At 39.5% G+C, this 27,051-nt stretch overlaps 1 protein-coding gene across 11 annotated transcripts; it reads left to right on the plus strand.

The window, feature by feature from the left end:
- The first annotated feature begins 6,109 nt into the window (after positions 1-6,109).
- On the plus strand, positions 6,110-26,746 carry impdh1b (IMP (inosine 5'-monophosphate) dehydrogenase 1b). 11 transcript variants are annotated; one of them, XM_037760501.1, is made up of 16 exons: positions 6,110-6,947; positions 14,733-14,831; positions 15,041-15,118; positions 18,307-18,355; positions 19,964-20,065; positions 20,169-20,243; positions 20,769-20,975; positions 21,077-21,164; positions 21,265-21,464; positions 22,106-22,196; positions 22,305-22,400; positions 22,822-22,965; positions 23,105-23,249; positions 23,342-23,485; positions 24,276-24,359; positions 24,580-25,095. In XM_037760501.1, the coding sequence occupies exons 1-16, from the start codon at positions 6,727-6,729 to the stop codon at positions 24,623-24,625; spliced, it is 1,869 nt and encodes a 622-aa protein (XP_037616429.1). In that variant the 5' UTR covers positions 6,110-6,726; the 3' UTR covers positions 24,626-25,095. The 11 variants fall into 11 exon arrangements, with proteins under 11 accessions (XP_037616429.1, XP_037616432.1, XP_037616430.1 ...); XM_037760502.1 differs by lacking the exon at positions 24,580-25,095 and adding an exon at positions 25,144-26,746 and having other exon boundaries at positions 6,118-6,947; positions 15,038-15,118; XM_037760503.1 differs by lacking the exon at positions 24,580-25,095 and adding an exon at positions 25,144-26,746 and having other exon boundaries at positions 6,119-6,947.
- Positions 26,747-27,051: the final 305 nt, after the last annotated feature.

Genomic DNA, 27,051 nt, shown 5'->3' on the forward strand with positions numbered 1-27,051 from the left:
ACAGACATTAAATCCTTTTGTTTTTCATTTTCACTGCTTCACTGACTCTCACGGAGAAACCATGGTATTTACTGTAAAAGACCATAAGCTACTACTACACTGAAAGGTTGGCGGAGTCAGGCAAACAATGGGACTGAAAGGAAACACAGAGGAAACGATTTAGTCATTTTACACAGAATCCATCTAGTTGTTCTCAGGTGTTAAAAAAAGAAAAGAAAAGCACATTATGATGATTTATATGAAAGAATGAAGGTACAGTGCATTTGTGGAGAACAGTAATAACACTGCCACTAAAGAAATCCCTTACTCAGGAAATGATTATGCTGTTTTTTTGACAATACAACATTGCATCCACTAGATGTCAGTGTGTGACAGTTAAGAGCTCAGAAAACTGGCTGCAGGCTTGGAGATTATAGTCTTGTATTACAGTTTTTCTCGATTGTTTACACACATTTTCTGAAAGCATGCCTCATACTCTCAGAACTCTACACACAAATCAAAAAACACACACACAATGGGCAAAACCCCTCAATTCTCCTGCAAAATGAAACTTTACATTCAAAACAATGTTATTTCTTCTCAAAATGGTATTTTGTTTTCAAATGACACACACAAACCATCATATGAATAGACATTTATAAGAACCAGTTGAACACTGATGTGCTCAATGTAAAACACTATGATGAATGGAAAACACTTCTTCTCCATTCATCATGATGACTTAGGCCTTTTTTTTGTTCAGTGTTACACTTACTACAGACAGTACATACATAAGTGTGTTATAAAATATTTTAGAATATTGTTTTTATACTCAGAACACACAAATACACGGTAACAAATATATTTTCTTTTCCCCACAAAAACAATGTACACAGTGAACATCCCAACCAACACAAAGTTGCACATACAGTGGTCTACATACAAAACAACAGAAGAATTTACTGTATACAGTTACAGTAAAAAAAAAAAAAAAAAAACTATGCTGCATCCTCTCTTCTGTTTCGGTCTGGCCACAGCACCTCATCCACATCACAAGCAATGTTTGCCCTGGCCAAGCAGCGGGGGAAATATCGCTTAGCATGTCGAATCCAGCCATGAAAAGCATCAACTGATTGCTAATTGTAACACTGTGTGACAGGTGTTTGCCCATGTGATGAGTCAGTGTGCATAGTAGGGCAATTGACTTTAGAATTTTGAATGACAGTGTGTTCCTTGTGAAAACGAGATTTTCTTCATGAAAATTGTGCCAAATGCAGAGAATTGTGTGTAGTGTTTTGAAAAAAGTGTGTTTTAGAACTGCAATTTGAGTGTAAAGCAGGAATTGTGTTTGTAGTTTAGCAGAATTGGTTCAGGGGGTTGGTGCATGAGTTACATGTTGTGGTCATTGTGTGTCAAGTACCAGTATTTGTGTGTAAACAATTGAGAAAAACTGTAATGCATTTCAGCAAAACACTGTTTATGTTGTGTTATATTTAGTCTTCTAATATTATATTGCATCACAATAGATCTATTCCGACCAAACTTTCGTAGTAGGAACAGCACAGGCGCTACTAATAATATTAATAATGGCTCTGTGCCATGACAGTGAGCCAACATTCACAATATCAGCAGGGTTGTTATCATAAACTAAAACTGAAACTAAAAGGAAAAATAAGCAGTGAAAAATACTTATAGTAAACTGCAACTAAGTAAAAACTATATCCTCTAAGGAAAACTAAATTGAATTGCCTGTATAAAAACTAATAAAAATGAAATAAAAATGAACGTAAAATAATTTCAGTTTGTGTTTTAGGCTATAATATATCACAATTGAAAAAGGAGAATGCATTAATTAATATAACATTTAGATTTTATATTATTAATATAGTTCATTAATATTGAGACACATAAATTGAACGGACTTGACTCTCCAGGAGATGGCACTATGCTGTAACTGCTTCACTAAAGTAGCACAAAGATTAAATCATTATGGCCATTCCTACACAGTTCTCCAGCCTAAACTCCAACTAAATATATAAAAACTAAAACTAAACCTTTCTGAAACACAGAACCTAAACTTAAACTAGCAAACGCACTTTGAAAACAAACTAAAACTGAACTAAAATGAAATAGAAAAGTCAAAACTAAGATAAAAGTTAATTGGAAATTAAAAAACCTTCAACACCAGGACCCTGAAACGTGTGTTCAGTGAAAAAGGCCTATTATTTATTTATATTTGTATTATTTATTGATCTGTGTCTAATATACTGTATCATAAAAGACATGTTGACATGTCACAGTAGTAAAATCACAGGTGTAATTGATAACATTAGTGATGGCTGCATTCCAGTTAGGTGTGTCAGTGCAAGGGTCCAAATTTTGTGCACGTGACACCTAAATGGAACAGAGAAATCATGAACAGTATTAGCTCCACATTTTTTTTCTGCTTTGACAAGTCAAAATGTCTTCTGTGAAAAAGGATAAGACATGCTGCTCTGCACCCACGGCCAAAACCAGCTATATTTGGTGCTTCCACTCGACCTTACTTTTACTTTAACTTGACCTTTTCACTCTTTTAAGTTTACTTTCGGTTACAGACAATTTTCATAATTAAACAACCAACAAAATATGACATTGAATTTAAGTTTTTGTTTTTTGTTTTTTTGAGTTACTGTGCTGCTGGTCTGTGCTTGGACGTCTGTGTGAAAGATGATTTAAGACTACAGTAATAATAATAATAAACTTTATTTGTATAGCATTTCTCAAAACACTGTTACAAAGTGCTTCACAGAATAAGATCGAATTGTATACAGATTAAAAACAACAACAAAAATAAGTTAAAAAAATAGAGCATAAGACCTGAATAAAACAGAGTATATAATAAAAATAAAAATAAAAAATAATATATATATATACATATATATATATATATTTAAATTTTTAATTTTTTTATATATATATATAAGATATAAATAAATAAAGTAGGGATAAAAACTAGACAACCAACCAATTTAATGTAAAAAGTCTTCCTGTAAAATATAGTTTTAAGACATTTAGCATATTTAGTTTAGTGTTTAATGAAATGACTGTATCACACATACTGGAGTACTGGTTAGGAATATAATGAAGCTGACATGTAGAGTCTCTTCAGTGTGCTTTGTGCCTAATGATGAATGTGTATGTGACAGGGTACATACAGTACACATTCACAAGGGAGGTGGCGGTGGAGCAACTACAGATTTTTGCCCCGGGGTTTTGTAACTCAGGCTGTCCTTCTACTTTCTCTGTCTTTACGGAGCTCTCACCACAGCCACAGAATGCGTTCTACTGTTTTTACAGGCTGTGTGGTTCTTTCCATGACTAGTAAACTGATCTTGATGTGTAAAATCGAGTTGTACTTGTCCTCATACTGCACCACTCTACTACTGCTACTCTACAGTACAGCACCTTCATGAACGTTAACATTTGTAACATTTTTGGTCACCTAAAAATGGCTTATTCAGCGTTCTGTTGTACATAGCTCCACCCTCTCGTGTCACTTCTAATTGCAAAAAAACAAGATGGTGACAACCAAAATGCTGAACTCAAGGCTTCAAAACAGCAGTCCTTAAACCCATTTCCCCCGAAAAGCGTCTATAGGCAGTTCAGGAGCAGTGTTTTTGTGGGGGAGAGTAACTCCCTTTGGCGTGGACTTCGGGTTTTGTAACTTTGCAGACCTTTTACATGCACAAAAAAACTATATAACAAGCACAAAAGCACAACAGGTTCTCTTTATAAACATGTCATAATAGAAAAAGGGAGACACATTTATTTCATTCCCTTAGCTGCAGTTGTGTTACTTAAAAAGAGGCCTGTGCTGTATCAATCTAGTGTGATGTGAAATGAATTACAACACTGCTATAGATTCAGATCATCTGATAGATTATATCTTCAGTGGCCAGACATTCATACGCGAGGAGTACTACTCTTTTTGTTGGGAATGGTTAACCTTGTGGTAAACCGTATGACTCTGATTTGTCTCAGCCAGACCAATGAGTAACCACATTGTGCACATGACATTCATTATGATGAATGGAATTGAACATCCTGAGGACATGCACGTGTGAAATTAAGAGCATGCTCCCATTCCTTTTAGTGCATGAGACACCGTTTTTAGCAAGTTAGAAAGCAACTATGCCTATGCCATTCACCATGCCCATACTCATCCACACCCTCTTCCCTTTCAACCTCAAAGTGCAGACCTTCTGACTGTTCCTCATATTTTATTCACAGTTTTGAAATATACAGCTCCCATTTCAGATTTTTCTTCTACCATACTGTTTTTAGTTACGTCACATTCAAAAAATCTATTGTTGGAAAGCTTATTTTCTGACCTATCAGTTGATGCTATAGTGTTAGCTGTCTGAAGTTGTTGTTAGCATAGGAGTCCTGTACGGTTTTCAGGATAACAGGCTTGGACCCGAACGCAGGTAAGGATGAGGACGCAGCAGGCAGCAGGTAGAGTTCAATGATTTAATAATGAAGGACAGGACAGACAGGAGAAAACTGGTCAGGAGGGCGTCGGCGAAGGCAGGACCGCATCGGTGGCCAGCGGCGAAGGCAGGAGCCATCTGGAGGTCAGGCAGGAGGCCGATGGTGCGAAGCCCTCTGAAGGACAGCCACGTATAGGTGGGAAGCGGGACCACACCGGAAGACGGCCATGGAAGGGGGACCTTTCAGGAGGCCGAAGATGGAACCACACTGGAACCATGCCACGGAGTCTTGAGGCCAGGGAGGTCAGCCGACGGCGACTGATGACCCGGCTGTAGGTAGGTCCAGTGGTGACAGGGACTTGATTCTGCTGTGGCCTGACAGGAACAGGTGTCGGCCGGACCGCCAACTGGACACGGGGAGCAGGTGTTCAAATTTAGATGGCAATTTTTTCAATTTAAATTTTTTTTTTTTTCAAGGCGTCCCAAGGGGAGGCAGAATTTTGGCACTTCTTGTACATTTAACAAAATTGTGTCCTTCACATTTGAGTTGAGCTCCAAAAAACTCAATAATCTTTTAACAGACACCTGTATCTGTTCAGGGATCTATTTATTTCCATTACTGTTCAAGTAGTCTGTGAGTAATGGAAAGTTATTTGGTGTCGATACCAAAGCTGTCCCAACCGACCCCGCTCTCCCCTATTCAGAATGTCATCCCTTGCTACTAAAAGTCAGTTTCCTATTGTTATCTTGTTATCTTCATTGTGTGTGTGTGGGCGAGGGTGTTTCCGTTACCATGCGTTAACGATGAATGTAAGTTGTAAGTGGGGAACCTCAGAGGACGGGCTAAGAGGATTTTCCATCTTAACGTCTCACCAACTGTCACAAACAGTCAGTCACCTGGAGGTGATCCCTTTGAGGAGAGCAACGGCTCTCCACAACACACAAATTCCCAAAGAACAGCGGATAAGTCAACACATGCATTCTGTACATTGCACGCTGTATACATCCCTCTCAGGGCTTGAGTTTACACCCTTTTTCTGACGTCAGAAAGAATGAGTTTGACGTGTGAAAGGTGCTGCATGCTTGCAGACCGTAGGGTTGATTCTTTTGAAAACAAAATGCTTTGCAGTGATTGTGTAACACTGACACTTTAGTGCAAGCTACCCTCAGCAGCAGCGTCAAGGTACAAGTACATGTTGTGTTAGCTTGTGGCTCTAACCTCGGCCTCTGCCTCTTTTTTTTAAGAGGTGGAGTGGTTACACCAGAGCTTATTTTTACACAGACTACCCAGTTTTACTCAGCAACGGACTGGAAACCGACATTTTCCGTGAGACCTTCACAAAGCATGAGAAGCAAAACATACACCCGTGGGTCCTGGTGTGAGCAGCTAAATTTATCATTCAAGTCCGGAAAAACAAAAACACTCCTCTGTGTGCAAAATATTTCCAGAGGTGTTTGCTGTGTGGTTTTAGTGGAGCACGCCACAGTGATGGTGTTGCTGTTTGTGCTGCTCTCTTTGCAGACCTGCTCATTTTAATTCTGAAATCCTCTTTGTGAAAGTGACGTGGCGCCACCGACAGAAAGCAGGATTAACCCATACATAGTGAGACATAGAGAGAGGTTCATGGAGCACTCAGCAGGACAGCACTCCATTCAACTATACAGAAGCGCTCAGGGCAGTGGCTGCTTTATGCTACATATAAGTATAGTGCAGGACTCATCTACTCTTTCCATTAACCCTCTGCCTTCATGACAGACTCCAAGATTTCAAAGCAGCACAAGAGGCTCTCCACAACAACGCTCCACTGCTGGCATCATTTCCACGGTGACACCCTCTCAGTGGGAGAATCTCCTAGGTGACGCCCTCTATTGACACGCCTAGAGGTGGCTGCTGGTGCCTTTTTGTACAGTAGGCAGGTGCATCCTGTGCAGAGGCAGACGGAGTAGCCTGACACAGGTCACAGTTTTTGTTTTCTTGTTTTGCTCTCTTGTGGGAACACCTTCGCAGCTCCATATCTGCTCTGGAAAGACAGAGTAAACAGAAGAGACACTGGAATTTCAAGATAAGATACAATAGATAAGAGAGTTGTTTTGCATATCCTTAATTTCAACCAAACTTTGGTTATGAAGTTTGCATGAATTCTGTTTTTTCGCACAAATGTAACCTTCAGCTGCTGGATATTTTTCCACTGACTGATCAGTTTAAAAAGCAAGCAAGCTGCACAGCAAGGTTGAAGGGCCACTGGACTCAGAGACTGCTGACCTTGGACGCACGATGGAGGGGTATGGTTTTGAGCACTTTGCTGCAGATGGTGCAAGGGAGAGCCAGCAGGTGGATTATCGGAGAATCGTAGGAGACCTTCAGCTCCCAATTACCGACGTCTCATCCAGGGAAGGTGAACATTATGTCCGGCAAACCTCGCACGGCCATGGACATGAAACTGCAGCCCAGCGGTACAGCGCCACACGCATCCAGGCTGGTCTAGGCCCAGAGAGGTGAGTTCTTGGGAAAGTATATGGAAAATAAGCCACCTCAAACAATAATTACGTTAAAACTAGAGCTGTCGATTAAAATAGTTAATCGTGATTAATCACATGATTGTCCATAGTTAATCACAAATTAATCAAATTTTTTTATATGTTCAAAATGTACCTTAAAGGGAGATTTGTCAAGTATTTAATACTCTCATCAACATGGAAGTGGGCAAATATGATTGCTTTATGCAAATATATGTATATATGTATTATTAGAAATCAATTAACAACACAAAACAATGACAAATATTGTTCAGAAAACCTCACAGGTACTGCATTTAGCATAAAACAAATATGCTCAAATCATAACATGGCAAACTGCAGGCCAACAGGCAACAACAGCTGTCAGTGTGTCAGTGTGCTGACTTGACTATGACTTGCCCAAAACTGCATGTGATTATCATAAAGTGGGCATGTCTGTAAAGGGGAGACTTGTGGGTACCCATAGAACCCATTTTCATTCACATATCTTGAGGTCAGAGGTCAAGGGACCGCTTTGAAAATGGCCATGCCGTTTTTTTTCTCGCCAAAATTAAGCGTACGTTTGGAGTGTTATTTAACCTCCTTCGTGACAAGCTAGTATGATATGCTTGGTACCAATGGATTGCTTAGGTTTTCTAGTTTTATATGAGCCTGGTACAACCTAAACATAGCAAGTTGCGTTATTATCTTGTTAACTTTGACAGTCCTAGTTAAAACACATTTAATTTGTTTTATTATTTTCACAGAAAAGTGCCAGAAACAGCTTTTGTTGCTATTTTTCATTGCAAATTAAGAAAATTTAAAAATTGTGAGAACCAGGAAGATTGAGAGTTCTCCAAAAATATCATAAAAGGACAAATTATTTCCAGAATTCACAGCTAAAGGGTTAGTCTTGATTCTTAAATGATGCATGTTCAAGTGCAGCAGCACGACTAAAAATGAAATAGGAGAATACCACAATAATTCAAACCCTCAATGCTAATACCCAAATAGAAATAGAATGACTATGATGCAGTCTTCTACCTTTCATGCTTTACTTTCACCGGCTGTGCCTACACAAGGCTGCACATGTAAATGAACTTCATGCCATCGGGTCAGCTTACATGTCCACACAGACTTGCATTTAGATCAGTTTGCAAATGCCCTTGAGGTTGAATCCCTTGTTTTGGATGAAACACTTTTGTGTTTGCCATGTAGATTTTGTTTTATGAGCAGATGCTAAAACAACAACAAAAATGGATTATCTTATATATGGCCAGGTGCTGTTTTTAATGTGCCCTTTGTGCACGCAGACAATCCTGTGATGCAACATCAAGGCAAGAGCAAGCGGCACGCTGCAGGGAGGATAAGCAAGGGCTGAATCAACTGCTCAGAATAGCTACGGTGCATAAAGGAACCACTGACCCATATCTGCAGTGACCCACATTTAATTTGACACAAACACAGAGTGGAGAAACAGATCCCCCCGAGTCACCTTGGGCAGACCATTCTACATGTTAGCAGCCCTCACCTAAGATTAATATAGAACAAGAAAGGACTGTGGAGCATATTCGGTTACATCTATTGGATTCAATATCTGAAATGTAATCAGGGAAACAATCAATACGCCGGAAATGCCAGCCCCAAGAATAATGTTACTTAACTGCCAGCAAGTAAAACAGCTCTTGATGTAGTTTAAGTGAATTACTTCCCCCCCTTTTTTGGCAGCAGATAGAACAAAACCTTTATTGGTAGTGAAGCATTTTTACTCTGATCTTCTTCTGCTCCATGAAGCTGCGGAAGCAATGATGAAAAGAGACTGACAATACTGAGAAAGCAAAAGTGATTTACTGTCAGCAAAGCATGCCAACCATTTACGCGGCTGACAGCTCGCTGACGAGCAGTGTGCCGACGTGTGAGCTGTGCATGCTGGAAAGAGACGTGTCTTTACTGTATGTGCGGTTTCACGTTACTCCTCTTTGCAGGAAAGAAATGTAACTGTCTAACGCTTGTGAGCATAATGGGGACTGCAGGTTTTTAATTTTATTCTTTAAAGACTGCTGCTCAATAAACCTTTTACTCATTAGATTTCACAGTAATTCATGAAATAAGCTTTAAAAGATGTATTCTCATTCTCCTCAGTGACCCCTTTCAGCCTATAATAGAACTCCTTTCTCCCTAAAGTGGTTGAACTTGCTTTTGTTTCTTAAACAAACAGTACATCACACTGAAAGACTTGGGATGCAAAATGTATGAGGCAATTCATTGTTACGGTCCGCTTTTGTTCTGTATATTCCATATAAATAAGGTATTAGAACAAAAAACGAGATAGTGAATTTGATCCAGATTTTGTGTTCCTCAACATACGTGTTCTCTGCACACTCCCTGCAATTGCTATCATGTGAATAGCAAATAGCAAAAGTGTGATTGATGCTGACTTTTCAGTATAATCCAGTTTAGATGATTTACATGTGACCAGAAGTCCAGCAGTGCTGCTTAAATACAGCATGACGTTGAAAATTAAGGCGTGAAAGTTTTGAGCATGTATACCGTATACGCATTTGATAATAGTTGCTTAGCAACATGATTTACTATTTCTCGTAAACTTATGACTTTATTCTCGTAATATTATGACTTTGTTCTCGTAATACGACTTTTTTTCTCGTAAACTTATAACTTTTGTTATTGTAAAGTTATAACTTTATTTTCATAACACAACTTTTTTTCTCGTAAACTTGTGACTTTATTCTCATAATACAATTCTTGGTGTCCAAGAATGGCCTATAGCAGGGGTCTCCAACCTGCGGCTCCGGAGCCACATGCAGCTCTTTAGCTCCTCTCCAGTGGCTCCCTGTGGATTTTTTAAAAAAATGAGTGGAAATGAATAACTTTTTTTTCATTTTTATTTATCATTGTTGTAGGTCTATGGTACGACGGAGTATTAGGGCCACATTGAGGAAAAAAAATAAATCTGAGATTTTGAGAATAAAGTCATAATATTACGAGAATAAAGTCATAGGTTTATGAAACAAAAATACGTAGTAATATGAGAATAAAGTCCTAATATTATAAAGTAGTAATTTTACGTGTTATTTTCTTTTTTTCCTCACAAAGTTATGACTTTATTTTCGTAATATTACAACATTTTTTCTTGTAAAGATATGACTTTATTCTCGTAACATTCCGACTTTTTTTTCGTAATATTACAACATTTTTTCTCGTAAAGATATGACTTTATTCTCGTCATATTACGACTTTTTTTCCTCGTAAATTATGACTTTATTCTCGTAATATTATAACTTTTTTTCTTGTAAAGTAATGCCTTTATTCTCGTAATATTATAACTTTTTTCTCGTAATATTATGACTTTTTTCTAGTAAAGTTATGATTTTATTCTCGTAACATTACGAATTTATTCTCGTTATATTACAACTTTTTTCCTTGTAAAGTTTTGACTTTATTCTCGTTATATTACAATTTTATTTCTCGTAAAATTATGACTTTTTTCTCGTAACGTTACGACTTTATTCTCGCAAAATTACGACTTTATTCTCGTTATATTACGACTTTTTTTCTCGTAACATTACAACTTTATTCTCGTAACATTACGAATTTATTCTCGTTATATTACAACTTTTTTCCTTGTAAAGTTTTGACTTTATTCTCGTTATATTACAATTTTATTTCTCGTAAAATTATGACTTTTTTCTCGTAACGTTACGACTTTATTCTCGCAAAATTACGACTTTATTCTCGTTATATTACGACTTTTTTTCTCGTAACATTACAACTTTATTCTCGTAACATTACGAATTTATTCTCGTTATATTACAACTTTTTTCCTTGTAAAGTTTTGACTTTATTCTCGTTATATTACAATTTTATTTCTCGTAAAATTATGACTTTTTTCTCGTAACGTTACGACTTTATTCTCGCAAAATTACGACTTTATTCTCGTTATATTACGACTTTTTTTCTCGTAACATTACAACTTTATTCTCGTAACATTACGAATTTATTCTCGTTATATTACAACTTTTTTCCTTGTAAAGTTTTGACTTTATTCTCGTTATATTACAATTTTATTTCTCGTAAAATTATGACTTTTTTCTCGTAACGTTACGACTTTATTCTCGCAAAATTACGACTTTATTCTCGTTATATTACGACTTTTTTTCTCGTAACATTACAACTTTATTCTCGTAACATTACGAATTTATTCTCGTTATATTACAACTTTTTTCCTTGTAAAGTTTTAACTTTATTCTCGTTATATTACGACTTTTTTTCTCGTAAAGTTATGACTTTTTTTCTCGTAACATAAAGACTTTATTCTCGTAATAATACAACTTTTTTTCCCGTAAAGTTACGACTTTATACTCATCATATTACAACTTTTTTTCTTGTAATATAATGACTTTATTCTCGAAATCTCCAACGTTTTTTCCCTCAATGTGGCCCTAATACTCCGTAGTAAATTTGCACTTGGGCCCTCACTGAATTAGACTTACATACTATATACTTAGACTATAAACTGTGTCACAATGATCAAATGTTTTGCGGCTCCAGACAGATTTATTTGCCTAAAATGTCTCTTTAGTTTAGACAGTAAAGGTTACTGACACCTGCTTTACAGGAAATGAGATGCCCTGATAAACCGGTCTGCCAGCATGTCAGTCATTACATCCACATTAACCCTTTGCGTTCCCTTTTTGGTCCTGACTCCACAGCAGCAGTGAAGCCGGTTAAACCTAAAGACGCCTCTTTTCTGTGAGGAGGAGGAGGAGGAGGAGGAGGAGGATGATGATGTGACGCTGCTTTCTGCTGCTGCTCCTACATACATAACACCAGACACGCACTGTCTGTCTGTCTGCAGCGACAGGGCAATCACTTATACTGCACAACCAGCACCTTTCACATCAAGGAGACCAGTTTTTTTCCATCGAGTTTGTTCTTCCAAGGTAGAAGAAGGAATTTGCTGTTGTCTATTTGTTGTTTTTGTAGCCTGACTTCTTCTGTAATAGATCCACAGCTGGAGAGTTGGTCAACGTGGGCATCAGCTCCTAAAAGGTTAGCTATAACTCAGGTTTTGGGGCAATATGTTGGGAGCTAGTTAAAGATAATCTGAACTACTTAATCGCATATAAAAGGGTAAAAAAAATCTTTAATTTAAGAAGCGTTTTTTGTTGGTTTAGCCTAAAATAACCACACAGCTAACCACAATGCTAACTATGCTAATGCTCCTCCACATGTCTGGACTCAGCTTTATGTGTCTGCTCTGCTAAAAGTTCACTTTACATGCACATTTAGTGGATTATTAACACGTGGGAGGGCTTTATTATGGCCCCACTTATCTGTGCTAATATACATTTTAATTTAGGGGACATTAAAAGTGTAATTAGTGAAATAATGTGCGATGAAGACAAGGTTAGATGAGGTAACGGTTTGCTAACATTATTAGCCACATGTTCACTAGCTAGTGGTGACTATAAACAAGATATTTATGTAATAATTAGTGTTTATTTAATGGTAATTTACGTTATCTGAACGCATATAAATAGTTACCTCTGCTTTGTGTTTCTGAAAATGTCATATAATGCTAGGTTAAGTCACCTGCAGGCTCAAACTTGCACCTGAACGCAACACCAAACTCGCTTGAAAAATCTAACAAAATAGTTTTGTATCTGTCCTTAAAAGGGCGTTTTAAGGATTAGGATTTTTTTTTTGGTGTTACACTATATAAAAGGAGCCATTCTTCAATTCGGCATGCATTGAACTCTCAAAACACGCACATTAACAGTTACCTCTGCTTTGTATTTCGGGTTAGGCTAGGTTAGTCACCTGCATGCACACACTTATATCTGAACGCAACACCAGACTCGCTTGAAAAATCTGCTAAAATAGTTTTGTATCTGTCCTTAAAAGGGCGTTTTTAAGGGTTAGGACATTTTTTTGGTGTTATACTATATATAAGGAGCCATTCTTCAATTCGGCATGCATTGAACTCTCAAAACAACACTTATTGTAATACAATCTGAAGTTTTACTGTTTGTTATTCCTACATTATTCCTCTAAAATACATTTAGCAAGCTAAAAATGTTTACTAGCTAACGTTAGTTGTTGTGGTGACTATGTAAACAGATATTTATTTAATGGTAACGTTACTATTTACGTTATCTGAACGCACAAACAGTTACCTCTGATGAAAATGTCAGATATAAATCTAGGTTAGTCACCTGCATGCACAAACTTGCACCTGAACGCAACACCAGACTCGCTTGAAAAATCTGCTAAAATAGTTTTGTATCTGTCCTTAAAAGGGCGTTTTTAAGGGTTAGGACATTTTTTTGGTGTTATACTATATATAAGGAGCCATTCTTCAATTCGGCATGCATTGAACTCTCAAAACAACACTTATTGTAATACAATCTGAAGTTTTACTGTTTGTTATTCCTACATTATTCCTCTAAAATACATTTAGCAAGCTAAAAATGTTTACTAGCTAACGTTAGTTGTTGTGGTGACTATGTAAACAGATATTTATGTAATGCTTAGTGTTTATTTAATGGTAACGTTACTATTTACGTTATCTGAACGCACAAACAGTTATCTCTGATGAAAATGTCAGATATAAATCTAGGTTAGTCACCTGCATGCACAAACTTGCACCTGAACGCAACACCAGACTCGCTTCAAAACTCTGCCAAAATAGTTTTGCATCTGATCTTAAAAGGGCGTTTTTATGGGTTAGGAAAATATTTTCGATGTTACACTACATAAAAGGAGCCATTCTTCAATTCGGCATGCATTGAACGCTCAAAAACACCACTTATTGTAAAGCAATCTCAAATTTTACTGTTTTTATTCCTACATTATTCCTCTAAGATACATGTAGCTAGCTTTAATGACTAGAAGACGTCTAAAAACGACATTTTTATTGACTCTAAGTGTTGCTAGGTGGATAAATCGGTTTCCAAAACAGTGATATATGGTTAAATTGTGGGGGGCTTACATGGATACTATTATATTGTATGATTAGCAGCTAGGATGTTGCACGCCTTGTATAAACAAGAAGCACATGTTAACTACTGGTGTGCAGTGCAAACAGCTACTGTTTGCTAGCTACTGATAATGTGCAATGTAGGTCACCAGGCCAGTGACGAGACATTATGAGGATGTCGTGCTTTTGTTTGGAGAACGTTTAAATCATTATATTATTATAAAAATTGTGTTAGTGCTGGTTGACTGGTTCAGGTAAATGTTAGTGGGTCATCCGGCCATATTTAGCCTCCTGTGGTCATGTGGGGACTACTGCAGTTTTTATGTGCACTATTTATGTTTCTATAAATAGTAACAGTATTAATAATTTAGATGTAGAGACAGAAACTCTGCACAGCACTAAATCACAGTAGAATTTCTACAGTGTGTTTTGTGCTACCTGGTGTGATCTGATGGTAAATAAGGGTGATGCATTCACAACACCTCTGTTGCATGTTTACAACATTATTACATGTTTATTACTGGAGTTATAAGTGGCTTGTTTTTGCAAGCAGATGAAGCATCTCCACGCATGCGCACTGAGCTGCTGCTGCTTGCTGGAGGAGGAGGGGATGTTGATGTTGCTATGGTTATGTCTTCCTGTGAGAAGGTCAAGCTCTGCCTGCAAAGTGTGTTCTTGCAGAGCATCCTTTTTACTGTCTTAAGATACAGATCTTTATCTGAGTGTATTGAGAGTCTGCTGCACAATTGATCTGAAGTTGCATCTCTTATCTTGTCATTTGGCAGCATGGCGGATTACTTAATCAGCGGTGGCACGGGCTACGTCCCTGAAGATGGACTCTCAGCTCAGCAGCTCTTCTCCATTGGAGATGGCCTCACATACAAGTAAGTTCACACTAACTTAGATTTTTTTTTTCTGAAAAAAATCTCAGTAAAGTAATGAAATTCATTCATTCAAAGTAAGGTTCTCTTGATTTTTTAAATTTTTTTATATATATATATATATATATAAAAAAAACTCACCTGCGCGCAATGGTGGGTGAAGTGTATACGCAGCAGTGCTTTGTAATGGCAAACACGTTTTGAACCAGCAGATCTGACCAACAGTGCGTTGTCTCCGACGGTCATACGGCTGAAGAGCTATGCTCTAAAGGAGATGGGTTGACTTACAAGTGAGTAAAACAGTCATCTTCAAACTGTTTTTGAAACTGTGCTGTTTTAAAAAAACGAAAAAAGAAAAATCCTTTGTCTCTCCAAATAGTGAATTCATAAGGAGGAAGCAAATGACATGTCCTTCCAAAGCAACTTTGACTGAAACTAACCAAAATCTCAATCTGGTGTCATGAATGCAGAAGCTAAATGGAGGGCTTGTGGGAATGCTCAATCTGATCTTGGTCATGGGGATCAAATTTGCTTCCAGTGTAATAATAATAATAACTGCATTGTTAGCTTTAACAACCATCAAAGTGCATGACCTGTCCTGTGAATGCAGAACAGCTCATGCCCTTTCTTACAAACACTTTGCTTTGATAAAAGTACAAATTAAAGCACCAATTTCTCACCTCTTACTTAACCTCTCTCAGCTCTGCTAAGCATTGTTGTGATAAACGTGAATGGCTTTGTATTTGAACTCATCATGCATTTTGTTTTTCTTTATTAATCCCCTGTAATCACTCTTTCACTTCCTTAAAATAACAAGAAGCAAAAGCGTTGTGCAACTCAATTGTAGTGGTTGTTGCTCACTGAGAAGCATGCCATTTCTCATCTAAAACTTCCTCCTAAATCCATCACCATCACAGTGCTTTACCTCTTGAATGGGTCCTCACAACCACTACAATCAATGATTAAGATGCCCTCTCAGCGTTCCCTGAAAGACCATTAGTTAATGTATTATTCTAAGAGATATATACAGTAGATCATTCTCCATGCTGCATCAGCTGCAAAACAAAACTACAAGTTTAGTTGGAATGCTTTAATCAGCGGCAAATCCGCAAAAAATTCTTTGCTCTGATCACGCTGCTCCTGCTTTACAGAAAGCTAATTGAATAGAAAACGTAATGGCGTTTAAGTGTGTCCGCGTGTGATCGAACGACCTCTCCACACTGTAATGAAGTGCATCACGACCAAAGGAAGGTTTTGTGCACATGATGACCTCAATTGACATCATGTGGCTGGCAGGAGGTACTGGGGCAGACCGGGTTGACTCAACGTCTGTTGCTAGATTTCTTTCAAGCAGATTTAATTTAAGTTATATCTCTGACATAAATCTAAATGTCCCCAATGACTCGATCAACACGTATACACACACCTATCACAGGTACTGGATCTGAGAATACAATTATATTGCTAATATATTTTAGTTTGTTTTTGTTTATTAATTAGAGGAAAGGGAAGTAAGCCACTGAGAGAAAGTGAGACACAGGAAGACAGAAACAGCATTGTGAGGCTTCCTGCATTATTGTGACCTTTTAACTAAGGTGCAGAAATCACATCCTGGGCGTGATTGTGAACATGTTCTTTTAATCAAGGCTACTTTTAAACTCCTTTTTTTTGTTTTGGTCAACACTTTGAAACAGCCTAGAAAGTGAAGGTGCATCAGTGTTTTTGCCAGATGATAGACAGAGATGAATGCTAAAAGAGTTGTTGGCTGTTAGCTTGACATAACAAGGCAAGGTGATAAACTGTAGTTTAACTGTAGTGAAATAAATTTGCAAAAGTGCCTCTGATGCCACTTTCTCACACAAGCTCCAGGCTGCTGGTGCTGCTGGCACTTTTAAAAAGCCTTGTTAAAAAAAACCCAACCCACCTCTTATTAATAATAATTTAATATGAAGCAAAGGTTACCTCAGACGTAGGGCTGGCATAAGAGCACATATTTCTGATCGTTGTTACACTTTTGGCAGAGCTACTCTACAGCAGATACATCTCTGCTGCTAACTGCGACATAATGATAGTTTTCTGTCAGCGTCTTCATCACACAAAAAAGTAAAAGTGACATACAGATGTTACTCATTGAGATTCACCCTGTTTAACCTCCTGCGGCATTTACAAAAACACTGGGTGCCGTGATGCTCTCAGCTTCTTGTTGTTTTCTGGGTGGGGTTGACTCTCTTTTCCTGCCCAGGCATGTGTACAAGCAAGTATGGCCTCTGGTTATACGTGGAAACACTCCCCCTTTTATTAAAGGCATTTGTCTACATTTAACATTCAAATGAGAAACCATAATAAGGCTGAGTGTTGTCTTTTAGAATTCAAATCCAGCACAATGAGCTCTGGTGTAGCGCTGATCCTGAGTCAGCGGGCACAGCCCGTGTGCCGCAGCTGAGGTTTGTGGTCGATGCTAAATGCTAGCAGATGTGTGCTGGACTTCCTGCTCGTACCCACGTCGATGTTTTGTGGGCGTTTGTATCCAAAGCGAGGGGAAACAAACAAACAAACCGACGTGTCTCCTCCCTTGCAGTGTCCCATGTTGTGCGACTATTTCAGACTTTGCTTCCACCCACACTTGAAGCAGCAGAGATCTGTTAGCGTGTCAGCCCTCCACTTTCACTCTCTTTTTGACTGCCGTTATGTCCACCTGTACTGCTCACCATCTACCTGTTTCACCTCGCTCTGCACTGTAGTTTCCCCTCCAAAGTCCACACGGCATACAAAGCCTCCCTTATTCCTCCATCTTTCCGTCTGTCCCCCCTGTGCCGTGTTTTCACACCCATCTGCTAAAAAAACACAAAATACATACAGACTCTGGTTGGAAAAAACAAACACAACCATTCCTGTGTCTAGCTCTTACACTCCCACTCATCTCATTCGACCTGCTCATTGTTGTTTATACAGTCCCAAGAGCTGAGCGAGATCAACTGTAGCTTTATTACCAAGTACAGGACGAACACAGCTGCACTCCGTGTCTCTACGATACCACTTGGCAATACTCTTGGAGCCATGAGGATACATAAAAGAGTATCCAGCACTAGGTTGCAGGCTCTAAACTGTGGCGTTGTCCTAGTTGAAAACAGAAGGAAATGAGTAGAAAGAGGTCATGTCATGACAAACTAATTAAATGTCTAACACATATTTAATTGAAAAATTCTTTGACAATCAAAAATCAGTGGGTTTTTTTTACCCATCTTATCCAATTTTCCTTTTTAAATCACAATCTTGTTCAATAGTAGTTGCATTCGATTGCTTTCCAACTACTCATAATGTAGGAAAACATTCCTTTTTTTTTTGCAGAATATATTTCAAATATTTGTTATTCATGTTTTAAACACGAGAAACTCTTCTGGTGTTTTAATGATGCTTTAACACAGCTATGCTAAGTTGCATCGGGCGCCTTACTTTACATTTTGTTTATGTCTTTCAGTGATTTCCTGATACTACCCGGCTTCATCGACTTTATCTCGGACGAAGTGGTGAGTACACCTACGTGTGAAGGGACATATTTGAGAGTACAAAAGGGCATGTTGTTTTTCCAGAAGATTGTCACAAGTGTCTGTCACATCACAGAAGAGACATTCCTGGGCATTTTGAAGGACAAGGCAGTTATTTCTTCTGCGCCCCTCCGTGATGATTAATGTGTCAGTGTCAGCATACAGACCATTCTTGGCAGCGCCACTCCCTAAAAACTATCAGCCTCATTAAATCGGAGTCTGTTTTTAATTTTGTTTTAAACAAACCCCTCTACTCCAGACCTCAACCTTGTTTTAAAAGGGCAAAAACAAGACTATTTTTGTACGAGCTGGCGTTATAAAGCTGTCTGCATCACTTCTCCTCTCCCTGCTGCCCTGCTATTTTTTGCCCGATGTGGTCACACACTGGCTGCTCGCTCACCCTTGTGTTTACATTTGTGTCTGGTCGGTTGCTCATCCACCTCTCAGCAGATGTCGGCAGAGTTAATCTCGGGGCTTTAGATGAAATCCTTCTCTTCTGCTTTGTCCATCTGAGCAGATTTGAATTCAAGTGATATCTCTAATCTCTCCGTTTTCTTCCTTCGGAGTTGCTCTCGTCGCTGTGTGAGATGCTTGTCTGCCTCGCCATGTTGTCATGGGCTGGTTGTCTCAACAGAGTCTTTGTCTTGCCCTGGTTTTCCACTGGATAGTGCGTCTATTCAAGCTTGAATAACACAAATGCTTCCACACAACTTTGAATGGAGTGGTTCATGTTCACACAGTGACTCGGGACTGACATTTTTTATATACGTTCTAGCTTTTGTGCTCCGTGTTAAGGTGTTGGAAACATGTAGAGGGGGGGTCACGTGTAGCTTGGAGCCGTTTTGGGAAATTCTTCGGGGTCGTGATGTTCTCAACATGCTTTCCCAACTCTCGATTGAATTTAGCAGGTTACTGCGGTTGTGCTTTCTAAATGGAGAAGTGGTGTTAGGTGATTTTCTCCTGCCTTTTGACCGTGAACCCCCTGAGAAAAGCCTCGGTAGTTTATGTCTGTCCCAGATAAAGGAGTAAAAGCTTTGGACACCGCAGAGCTAATTCGCTGGTTTCCCATGTGTAAGGAATGTCATTATTTTCACACACACACACAGTTGAAGATAACAAAAAACTGCTGTTGGCTTGTTGTGGGAATCGGTAAAGATGTACGAGTTGAATGCGGTGTGGCTCATTTCCATCTTTCCAGACAGTGTCAGGTTTCTGCCCCTGAGAGAGAGAGAGAGGACAGACTGTGTTTTTGATGGAACAAGCATTTTATTTTGTTCGCAGACATCTCAGATGAACACTTACTGACACACTAAAGCTAAAATTAGGCACATTTGTACCTAAAAGAAGCTCTTGTAACATGCATCAATTGTTAAAAAGTCTGCTTAAATTGGCTTCATTGGCTTCTACGTCCTTTAGTGTCATTGAAACAGATTTGAAGACATAACCCCTTGAGGACACTACAGTATATTGAATCTGCCAAGTTTAGTCTGCCCCCTGGTGGTTCATGTGCAAAACAACAGGAACCAACTCCTCTTTGTGAAGACATTAAAATGTGCATTCTCATCTTTTTTCTTTTTTTTTGTCTCTCAGGACCTGACATCAGCGCTGACCAGGAAGATCACCTTGAAGACTCCTCTCATCTCCTCCCCCATGGACACCGTCACAGAGTCGGCTATGGCTATCGCTATGGCGGTAAGACACTGCTTTGCCACAACTTCTAGAATATTAAGAACAATTTTTGCATTTATTGCTTATTTCTATTATGAAATGAATTCAATTTTTCTTAATTTGGTAGCTAATGGGAGGCATCGGCATCATTCACCACAACTGCACACCAGAATTCCAAGCCAACGAGGTCCGCAAGGTTAAGGTAAATTATGATTATCCTTCATTATGTACAAAGAACTGTTTTTAAAATCTTCTTTGTATGTTATTGTCACACTCTCTCAGCATTTTGTAGTTACGTCAGATGCTCACTCCTCATGTTTGGTTTTAGTAGTAGTAGTAGAAGAATTATAATTGTTGTTTTTATTGTCTTGTCATCACCATAACGCACTCGCATGCCTGTACAAAATTGTATATACACCTAGAGTACTAACTTAACTCTCGCATGAACCATACCCTTGACCTCTCTTGTTTTCTTGTACCATCTCGTCCCTGTATAGGCTGCGGTAATTGTCTTCCATCTCTGTGTTTTTGTGTGTTTTTGTGTGTTTTTGTGTGTTATGTTTGTTACTGTTTTTTTTTGTAGTTGCACATTAAGGCCTTTACTCACCGGTGGGGGGGGGGGCGTGACGCTTATTCATTCTTGCGTGTGACGTTTCGCGCTGCTTTACACGAATAAAGAGGAACATAATAAAACTGATAATTCTGTATGGTGTCTCTTGGTTTCCAGAGGTTTGAGCAGGGTTTTATCACGGACCCAGTTGTGATGAGTCCGCGCCACACAGTCGGGGATGTGTTTGAGGCCAAAGTAAGACACGGCTTCTCTGGTATTCCTGTCACGGAGACAGGCAAGATGGGCAGCAAGCTGGTGGGTATCGTCACCTCCCGAGATATCGACTTCCTTTCTGAGAAAGACCACGTCAAACCTCTGGAGGAGGTGTGTATTCATTTGTTTTAAATTTAGTTTAAAAATGTTTGTATTGGCATCGCTCATTTGATTATTTTTTTTACATTGAAATCATGTTTGTCATCTCCTAGGCCATGACTAAGAGGGATGAGTTGGTCGTGGCTCCAGCCGGTGTTACACTTAAAGAAGCCAATGATATTCTGCAGCGCAGTAAAAAAGGTGAGTAAAAGTTTACGTTGTGACAGCAGCTTTTTTCTAGTTGAATTTGATCACTCTGATCGCAATTTAATAACCTCACTTTCACTTTCTCCGTAACCAGGCAAGCTCCCCATTGTAAATAATAACGACGAGTTGGTGGCCATTATCGCCAGGACGGATCTGAAGAAGAACAGGGACTACCCGCTGGCCTCCAAAGACTCGCGCAAACAGCTGCTGTGTGGCGCCGCCATCGGCACCAGGGAGGACGACAAATACAGACTGGACCTGCTGGTGCAGGCTGGAGTGGATGTCGTTGTACTGGTGGGTGTTTTTGACGGTTGAATTGTGGTGTTGGTCTGTCATAAATGAGCGAGAAGGCTTGGCCCAAAGTTAGGTCATTATTTGAGCAGAGGTTGCCTAAAAATACATGTTTTTGACAGAGCATTACAACTGATACTTTGGGACAGTGTGAGGGATAGTTTGGGAGTTTTGAAGTGGGGTTGTACGAGGTACTTATCCATAGTCAGTGTATTACCTACAGTAAATGAGGGTCGGCACGCCCCCAGTTTGTAAAAGCAGACAAGATTATAGAGACGGAAGCAAATGATGTACTGCTGTTGACGGGGCAGCAGCAAAATGTATTTTAACCACCTAAAAAAAGGCCCACCTTGAAAAGAAATCTATATCAGTTTAAGTGTAAACTTGACTCCTGTTTACTTCTCCAAACTGGAAGTGTGCTGACCGTCATCTACTGTAAGTAATACACTGACTATGGATAATACCTCATATAACCCGTCTTCTAAACACCCAAACCTACCCCTAAAGTTAAAGTATTATCTAAATTTACAGCAAGTATGAAGAACAAAATGTTGCCTGCGTGTGAAATATGTCTGTATATTTTGCTCACTATCCTCCGGTCCAACGCCAGTGTACTTAAATCATGAATGTTTTTGTATCTCCAGGACTCTTCACAAGGCAACTCGGTGTATCAAATCAACATGATCAATTTTATTAAACAGAAACATCCAGAATTGCAAGTGGTGGGAGGAAATGGTGAGTTTCTTTGGAAATAAGAAGCAGCTTGGTAAATTTCTTTTGATGTCAACAAAATCTAATAGTTTGCACACATTTACTGACACGTTTTTCTTCTTTTACTCACAGTGGTTACAGCAGCCCAGACCAAGAATCTGATCGATGCTGGTGTCGATGCTCTGAGGGTCGGCATGGGCTGCGGCTCCATTTGCATCACTCAGGAAGGTACTCACCCTTGTTTTTTAACGCCATCTCTTAAACACAGTTACCACATGTTTTTGTAATTTAAATATAAGGATAGAATACGTTGGAATAGCTGCACCTGCTCTTAATCTGGCTATGAGCTACAGTGAGAAGAAAAAAGCTATCGGTCGCTAACGGTGAAATATACCCTGAGACCCTCCTAGTTGTCATGGTGATCTGCCAAGGCCCCATTCTGGGTTGCCATGGGGACCGGCCTCTCGTTCTCAGACTGGGTCACGTTCACCAACAAGAGCAGACAGGACATGAACCTAAAATAACTCACCAGCTAAATGGACGCTGTCTTTTATTTTATAAGCTGATTTCTGTTTGTCCCGAGGTCTGATCTGACTACCTGATCTGTTTCCATGGCAGTCATGTTGGATATGTTTTCCCCCCCTTCTAGTCATGGCATGTGGGCGGCCCCAGGGGACCTCTGTGTACAAGGTAGCCGAGTACGCCAGGCGCTTCGGTGTGCCAGTCATCGCCGACGGCGGCATTCAGACTGTGGGCCACGTGGTGAAGGCTCTGTCGCTCGGAGCGTCGACTGGTGAGATTTCAAAGATTATGACATAAACAATGTGAAAAGAAGGCCTTATCTAACAGCCATACTTCATACATGCATCACAGCAGCGATGATGTGATGGGTAATAAAATAACAGATAATTCCCTCCTGTCTCCCACTCCAGTTATGATGGGCTCGTTGCTAGCAGCAACCACTGAGGCTCCAGGGGAGTACTTCTTCTCAGACGGCGTGCGGCTGAAAAAGTACCGCGGTATGGGCTCCCTGGACGCCATGGAGAAGAGCACCAGCAGCCAGAAACGCTATTTTAGGTATGTGGGAAGCTAAAAATCCAAATTCCAAGAGCAGCTATTACAATGCTGTGATTCCATTGGAGGAATATTGATTGGTTGTCTTTCCACAGTGAGGGCGACAATGTGAAGGTAGCCCAGGGTGTGTCAGGCTCGGTCCAGGACAAGGGCTCCATCCACAAGTTCGTACCTTACCTGATAGCTGGTATCCAGCACGGCTGCCAGGACATCGGGGCCAAGAGTCTTTCTGTCCTCCGGTGAGTAGTATGTGAATTAAAGCCCCCCCCCTCCAGTGTACTTTGGCATGTCTATAACATTTTATATTTATTTGACTCATTTCCTGACAATGTAGATTAGCCACACTGTTCGCCAATTTTTGACAAATAACTTAATTTTGTGCTCAAAGATTTAAAAAAGAAGGTTGCAGAATTAGCACAACAGTCTTACTCTCTCACTCGCTCTCTTCTTCACCGTCTCCTCCTGCTGGAAATAAATAAACGGAAAGCAGCCGATGCCGCACGCCAGTGTTGCATCCGGTACACCGCACCACAGGAGGACGGATCATAGACATATTGACCACCGTTTGAAATGCAGTTTCGTGAGGATTTGGAGGGCGACCACACAACTTTCAGCCCAAGAAGTCTCGTTGGAGAAATAACTGAATCACAGTGCACCTTGGTGCGGTGTCGGTGCTGAGGCGAGAGCGGCCTGAGCACCTCCAAAACGTTCCGAAACTGCATTTCAAACTGCGAACCTCTTCAACATATCTATCCGTCCTGCGGTGGCCGACGTGTGGCAGATGGCCGCCTTATAGCTAGCTGGTTTCCAAGCTACTGTAGCTGTTTCATCTAAACTGGTTTGAAAAATGATGCAATCTTGTTGCAGAGGTAATGCATTACTGTTAACCACACCCCCATTCTCTGTTTGAGAAAGAACGTTAATAGAAAAACAGGAAGTAACACTGGCTGGAGGGGGACTTTAATGGTTATAATACAGATAACCTTTTATGTGCATTATATTTTACCATCTTTTTCTGATCTTTCTCAGTTCCATGATGTATTCTGGGGAGCTGAAGTTTGAAAAGAGGACCATGTCTGCACAGATGGAGGGAGGAGTTCATGGACTCCACTCGTAAGTACAAAAACGCACACACAAAATCGCCCTTTGCTGCTTTAAACCATGCATTTGGATACTTGAGTAGAGTACACTTTATTATGGGACAACAAAACATGTAATCTGTTTTGTTTCAGTAGCCATAAATATTAAGACTTTACTTCGTCCTCTGAGGGGATCATGCACAAAGAATTATTGCTATCAATTGCTATTTTAGTATTCTATTTTTTGTTCCCAGTTGCAAAACAACAAATACATACCTTTTTAAAAGGAAGTTGGACTGAATTGTAGAGGCTGTTTCTACAGTGAGAGCAGGTTATACCATCTGTCAGTCCAAGAATGGGAACTGTGGTTTCTTTGTCGACTCTCATAGATGATTTCATAATTGCGTTGCTAAGAAACAGCTTGGCTGCAATATCTCTTTACTTCCTGTTAGGTGTTGGCATTAGCAAACACTGCAAGGGGAAAATAAACCTGCTTTAAAGTTGAAAGAAAGAAGGGACAACGCAGCAACGAGTATTGGCATTTTGAATTGCCATTATTATTATTATTATTATTATTAGCTTGACTTGCAGCAAGCTGCTAGTTTCTCTCCTGTTACTGCAGTTGTTGCTCTTGGTCCATGTGCGTCCAATAGTGACCTTTTGTGCAAATGCAATTTAGCAGTTTTCTGCTAAATGCATTCAGAAAACATGTAGCAATTAGATGCATGAATTATAGCGAGTCGCAGTTAGCGTAGCCGTAGCATCATTTGTATCCGAGCAAGCGCTGATTTCTCTCCGCTTTTTCTCTGCATCCACAGTTACGAGAAGCGGCTTTACTGAGCGGGGGGATGGAGTGCAGATCATCGGTGCACAACCCAATCTAACAGTGACCAAATGTTAAACCGCCACTTCTGCTAAAATACCGCACCACCCACTACACCCTCTCTGCCCTCTCTTCCTCCGTCATATCCACCGTTACTCTCTCTCTCTCTCTGATCCCAGCCGGCTGCATTTTGGGAGGAACGAGGCATAGTAGCGAAGTGAGAACCTTCAAAACTGACACCCGACTCTCTCTCTCTGAACACCTGGGATTTTTTTGCACTTAAGAAGTGGCGCATCAGGTTTTTTTTGGGAATGACGTACAACACCTGCATCTTGAGTATGCCGCCGATCCCAATTTAGTGATGGTAGCGAGAGAATGAACCTTGCGTTTTTGGTGAATTAAGGGTAGTGTGTGTCTGACTGTGTAGTTTAAAATGTGTCTCGGGACAAAGAAAGTGAAGGTGCACTTAGTGTTTATTAGAGAGTCTGAAATGGTGCAGATTACATCAGCAACTTATCTGGCTTTTTTTTGGGATCCACGTTTACCAGCACGCTCCCCGTCTGAAGCCTTTCACATCCCAGCCCTTAAACACACCAGTACGTGCAGAAAACAAGACACTTGTCTCTCTATGTGCAGTGTGTCCGTGTATCTTGGCAATCTTTTTTTTTTTTTTTTTGCATTTATAGGTCATCACAGGTATAAGCTACTTAATGAACAGTAGCTGCTCATATTTCATATTGTTTACTTCCTGTTTTGTGGATCCCGAGGTACGAGATATTGGCCGTGCCGATTATCCTGTCGACTTTGTATCCTCCAGTTGTCCCCTACAATCAATAGAGCGAACCCCACCCACAGTTTTTAACCACTGTGGATGTTCATTTTCCCTTCATCATGACATATAATCAGCATCCCATGTCAGTGCATAGTGTTCATACGTTGAGCATGGAAGGGACCAAAAGCTGAAGATCAGGTATGTTTGAAAGATGAAAAAAAAACTAAAATGTTTCAAATCAATCAAAAATAAATTAGAATAATTTGAATACTTTTAGATAAAACAAACTTTATATTAAACCTGTATAGTCTCTGGGGGGGGGCTTTGAATTGAGCATGAAGTGTTTTTTGATATGCATGTTTGTTTTTTTCACGAAGCCAAACATGGCTGTATTTATATTCTGCTTTATTGTAATTGCATACATACTGCCAAGTGTCTTTACACTTCCTCTGACACTCTTTTCTTTTGTAATTTCAAGAACCAAAATTGGCGCAAGAAGTCGCTCGTTACCTTGTCACTTCATTCCCGCATTCTCCACAGTGTGGCCTCTGTGATAGGTTTTATTTTACGTCAGATTTATTTGTTTCTTTTTTTTACCGGAGATATGCCTTGAAACGGTGATGGATAAAAAGGTTGGATGACAGCTCTGTAAAAGCATAACGCCACACACCCTCTCGCCTCTTTTTTCTTACTTTGAAACCGCGCCGCCGTGTTTATCAGTCAGCTTATGTAGGAGTAGGCTTTTTCTAACATTTTCATACTGGATGTCCTTCTGGCCAGATGTAATTTTTTTTTTTTTTTTGTAATAAACTGTCCCAGATTGTAAGAGTTGAGTTGCTTTCTCTAACCTGCTAATGTACTTTACCCTAAACAGGGTTCACTTGACTAACAAAAGCCCTGCAATTGGAGTAAATTGCAAAATAAATGTACATGAAAATATATGGAGAAATATATACCTATATCCAGTTTGGAAATGACTGCTGCTTGTTTTCAGTTTCCCCATCTAAAGATTTAATTCAGGTCTTTAAAATGTCTTATTTGTAAAGTACTGAGTCCTGTTAGTCCATCTAAAAAGCACAAATACAGTGATAAGTGAGGTATTATGTTTACGTGTTTTTGTTGTTGCATTTT

Source organism: Sebastes umbrosus, chromosome 23, assembly GCF_015220745.1.
Source record: "Sebastes umbrosus isolate fSebUmb1 chromosome 23, fSebUmb1.pri, whole genome shotgun sequence".
Classification (NCBI taxonomy): domain Eukaryota; kingdom Metazoa; phylum Chordata; class Actinopteri; order Perciformes; family Sebastidae; genus Sebastes; species Sebastes umbrosus.

Coding starts and splice junctions, on each gene's coding strand:
- impdh1b (XM_037760501.1), top strand. CDS start 6,727: ATGGAGGGGTATGGTTTTGAGCACTTTGCTGCAGATGGTGCAAGGGAG. Junction 20,066..20,168: donor CTATGGCTATCGCTATGGCG/GTAAGACACTGC, acceptor TTAATTTGGTAG/CTAATGGGAGGCATCGGCAT. Junction 23,250..23,341: donor AGCCAGAAACGCTATTTTAG/GTATGTGGGAAG, acceptor GTCTTTCCACAG/TGAGGGCGACAATGTGAAGG.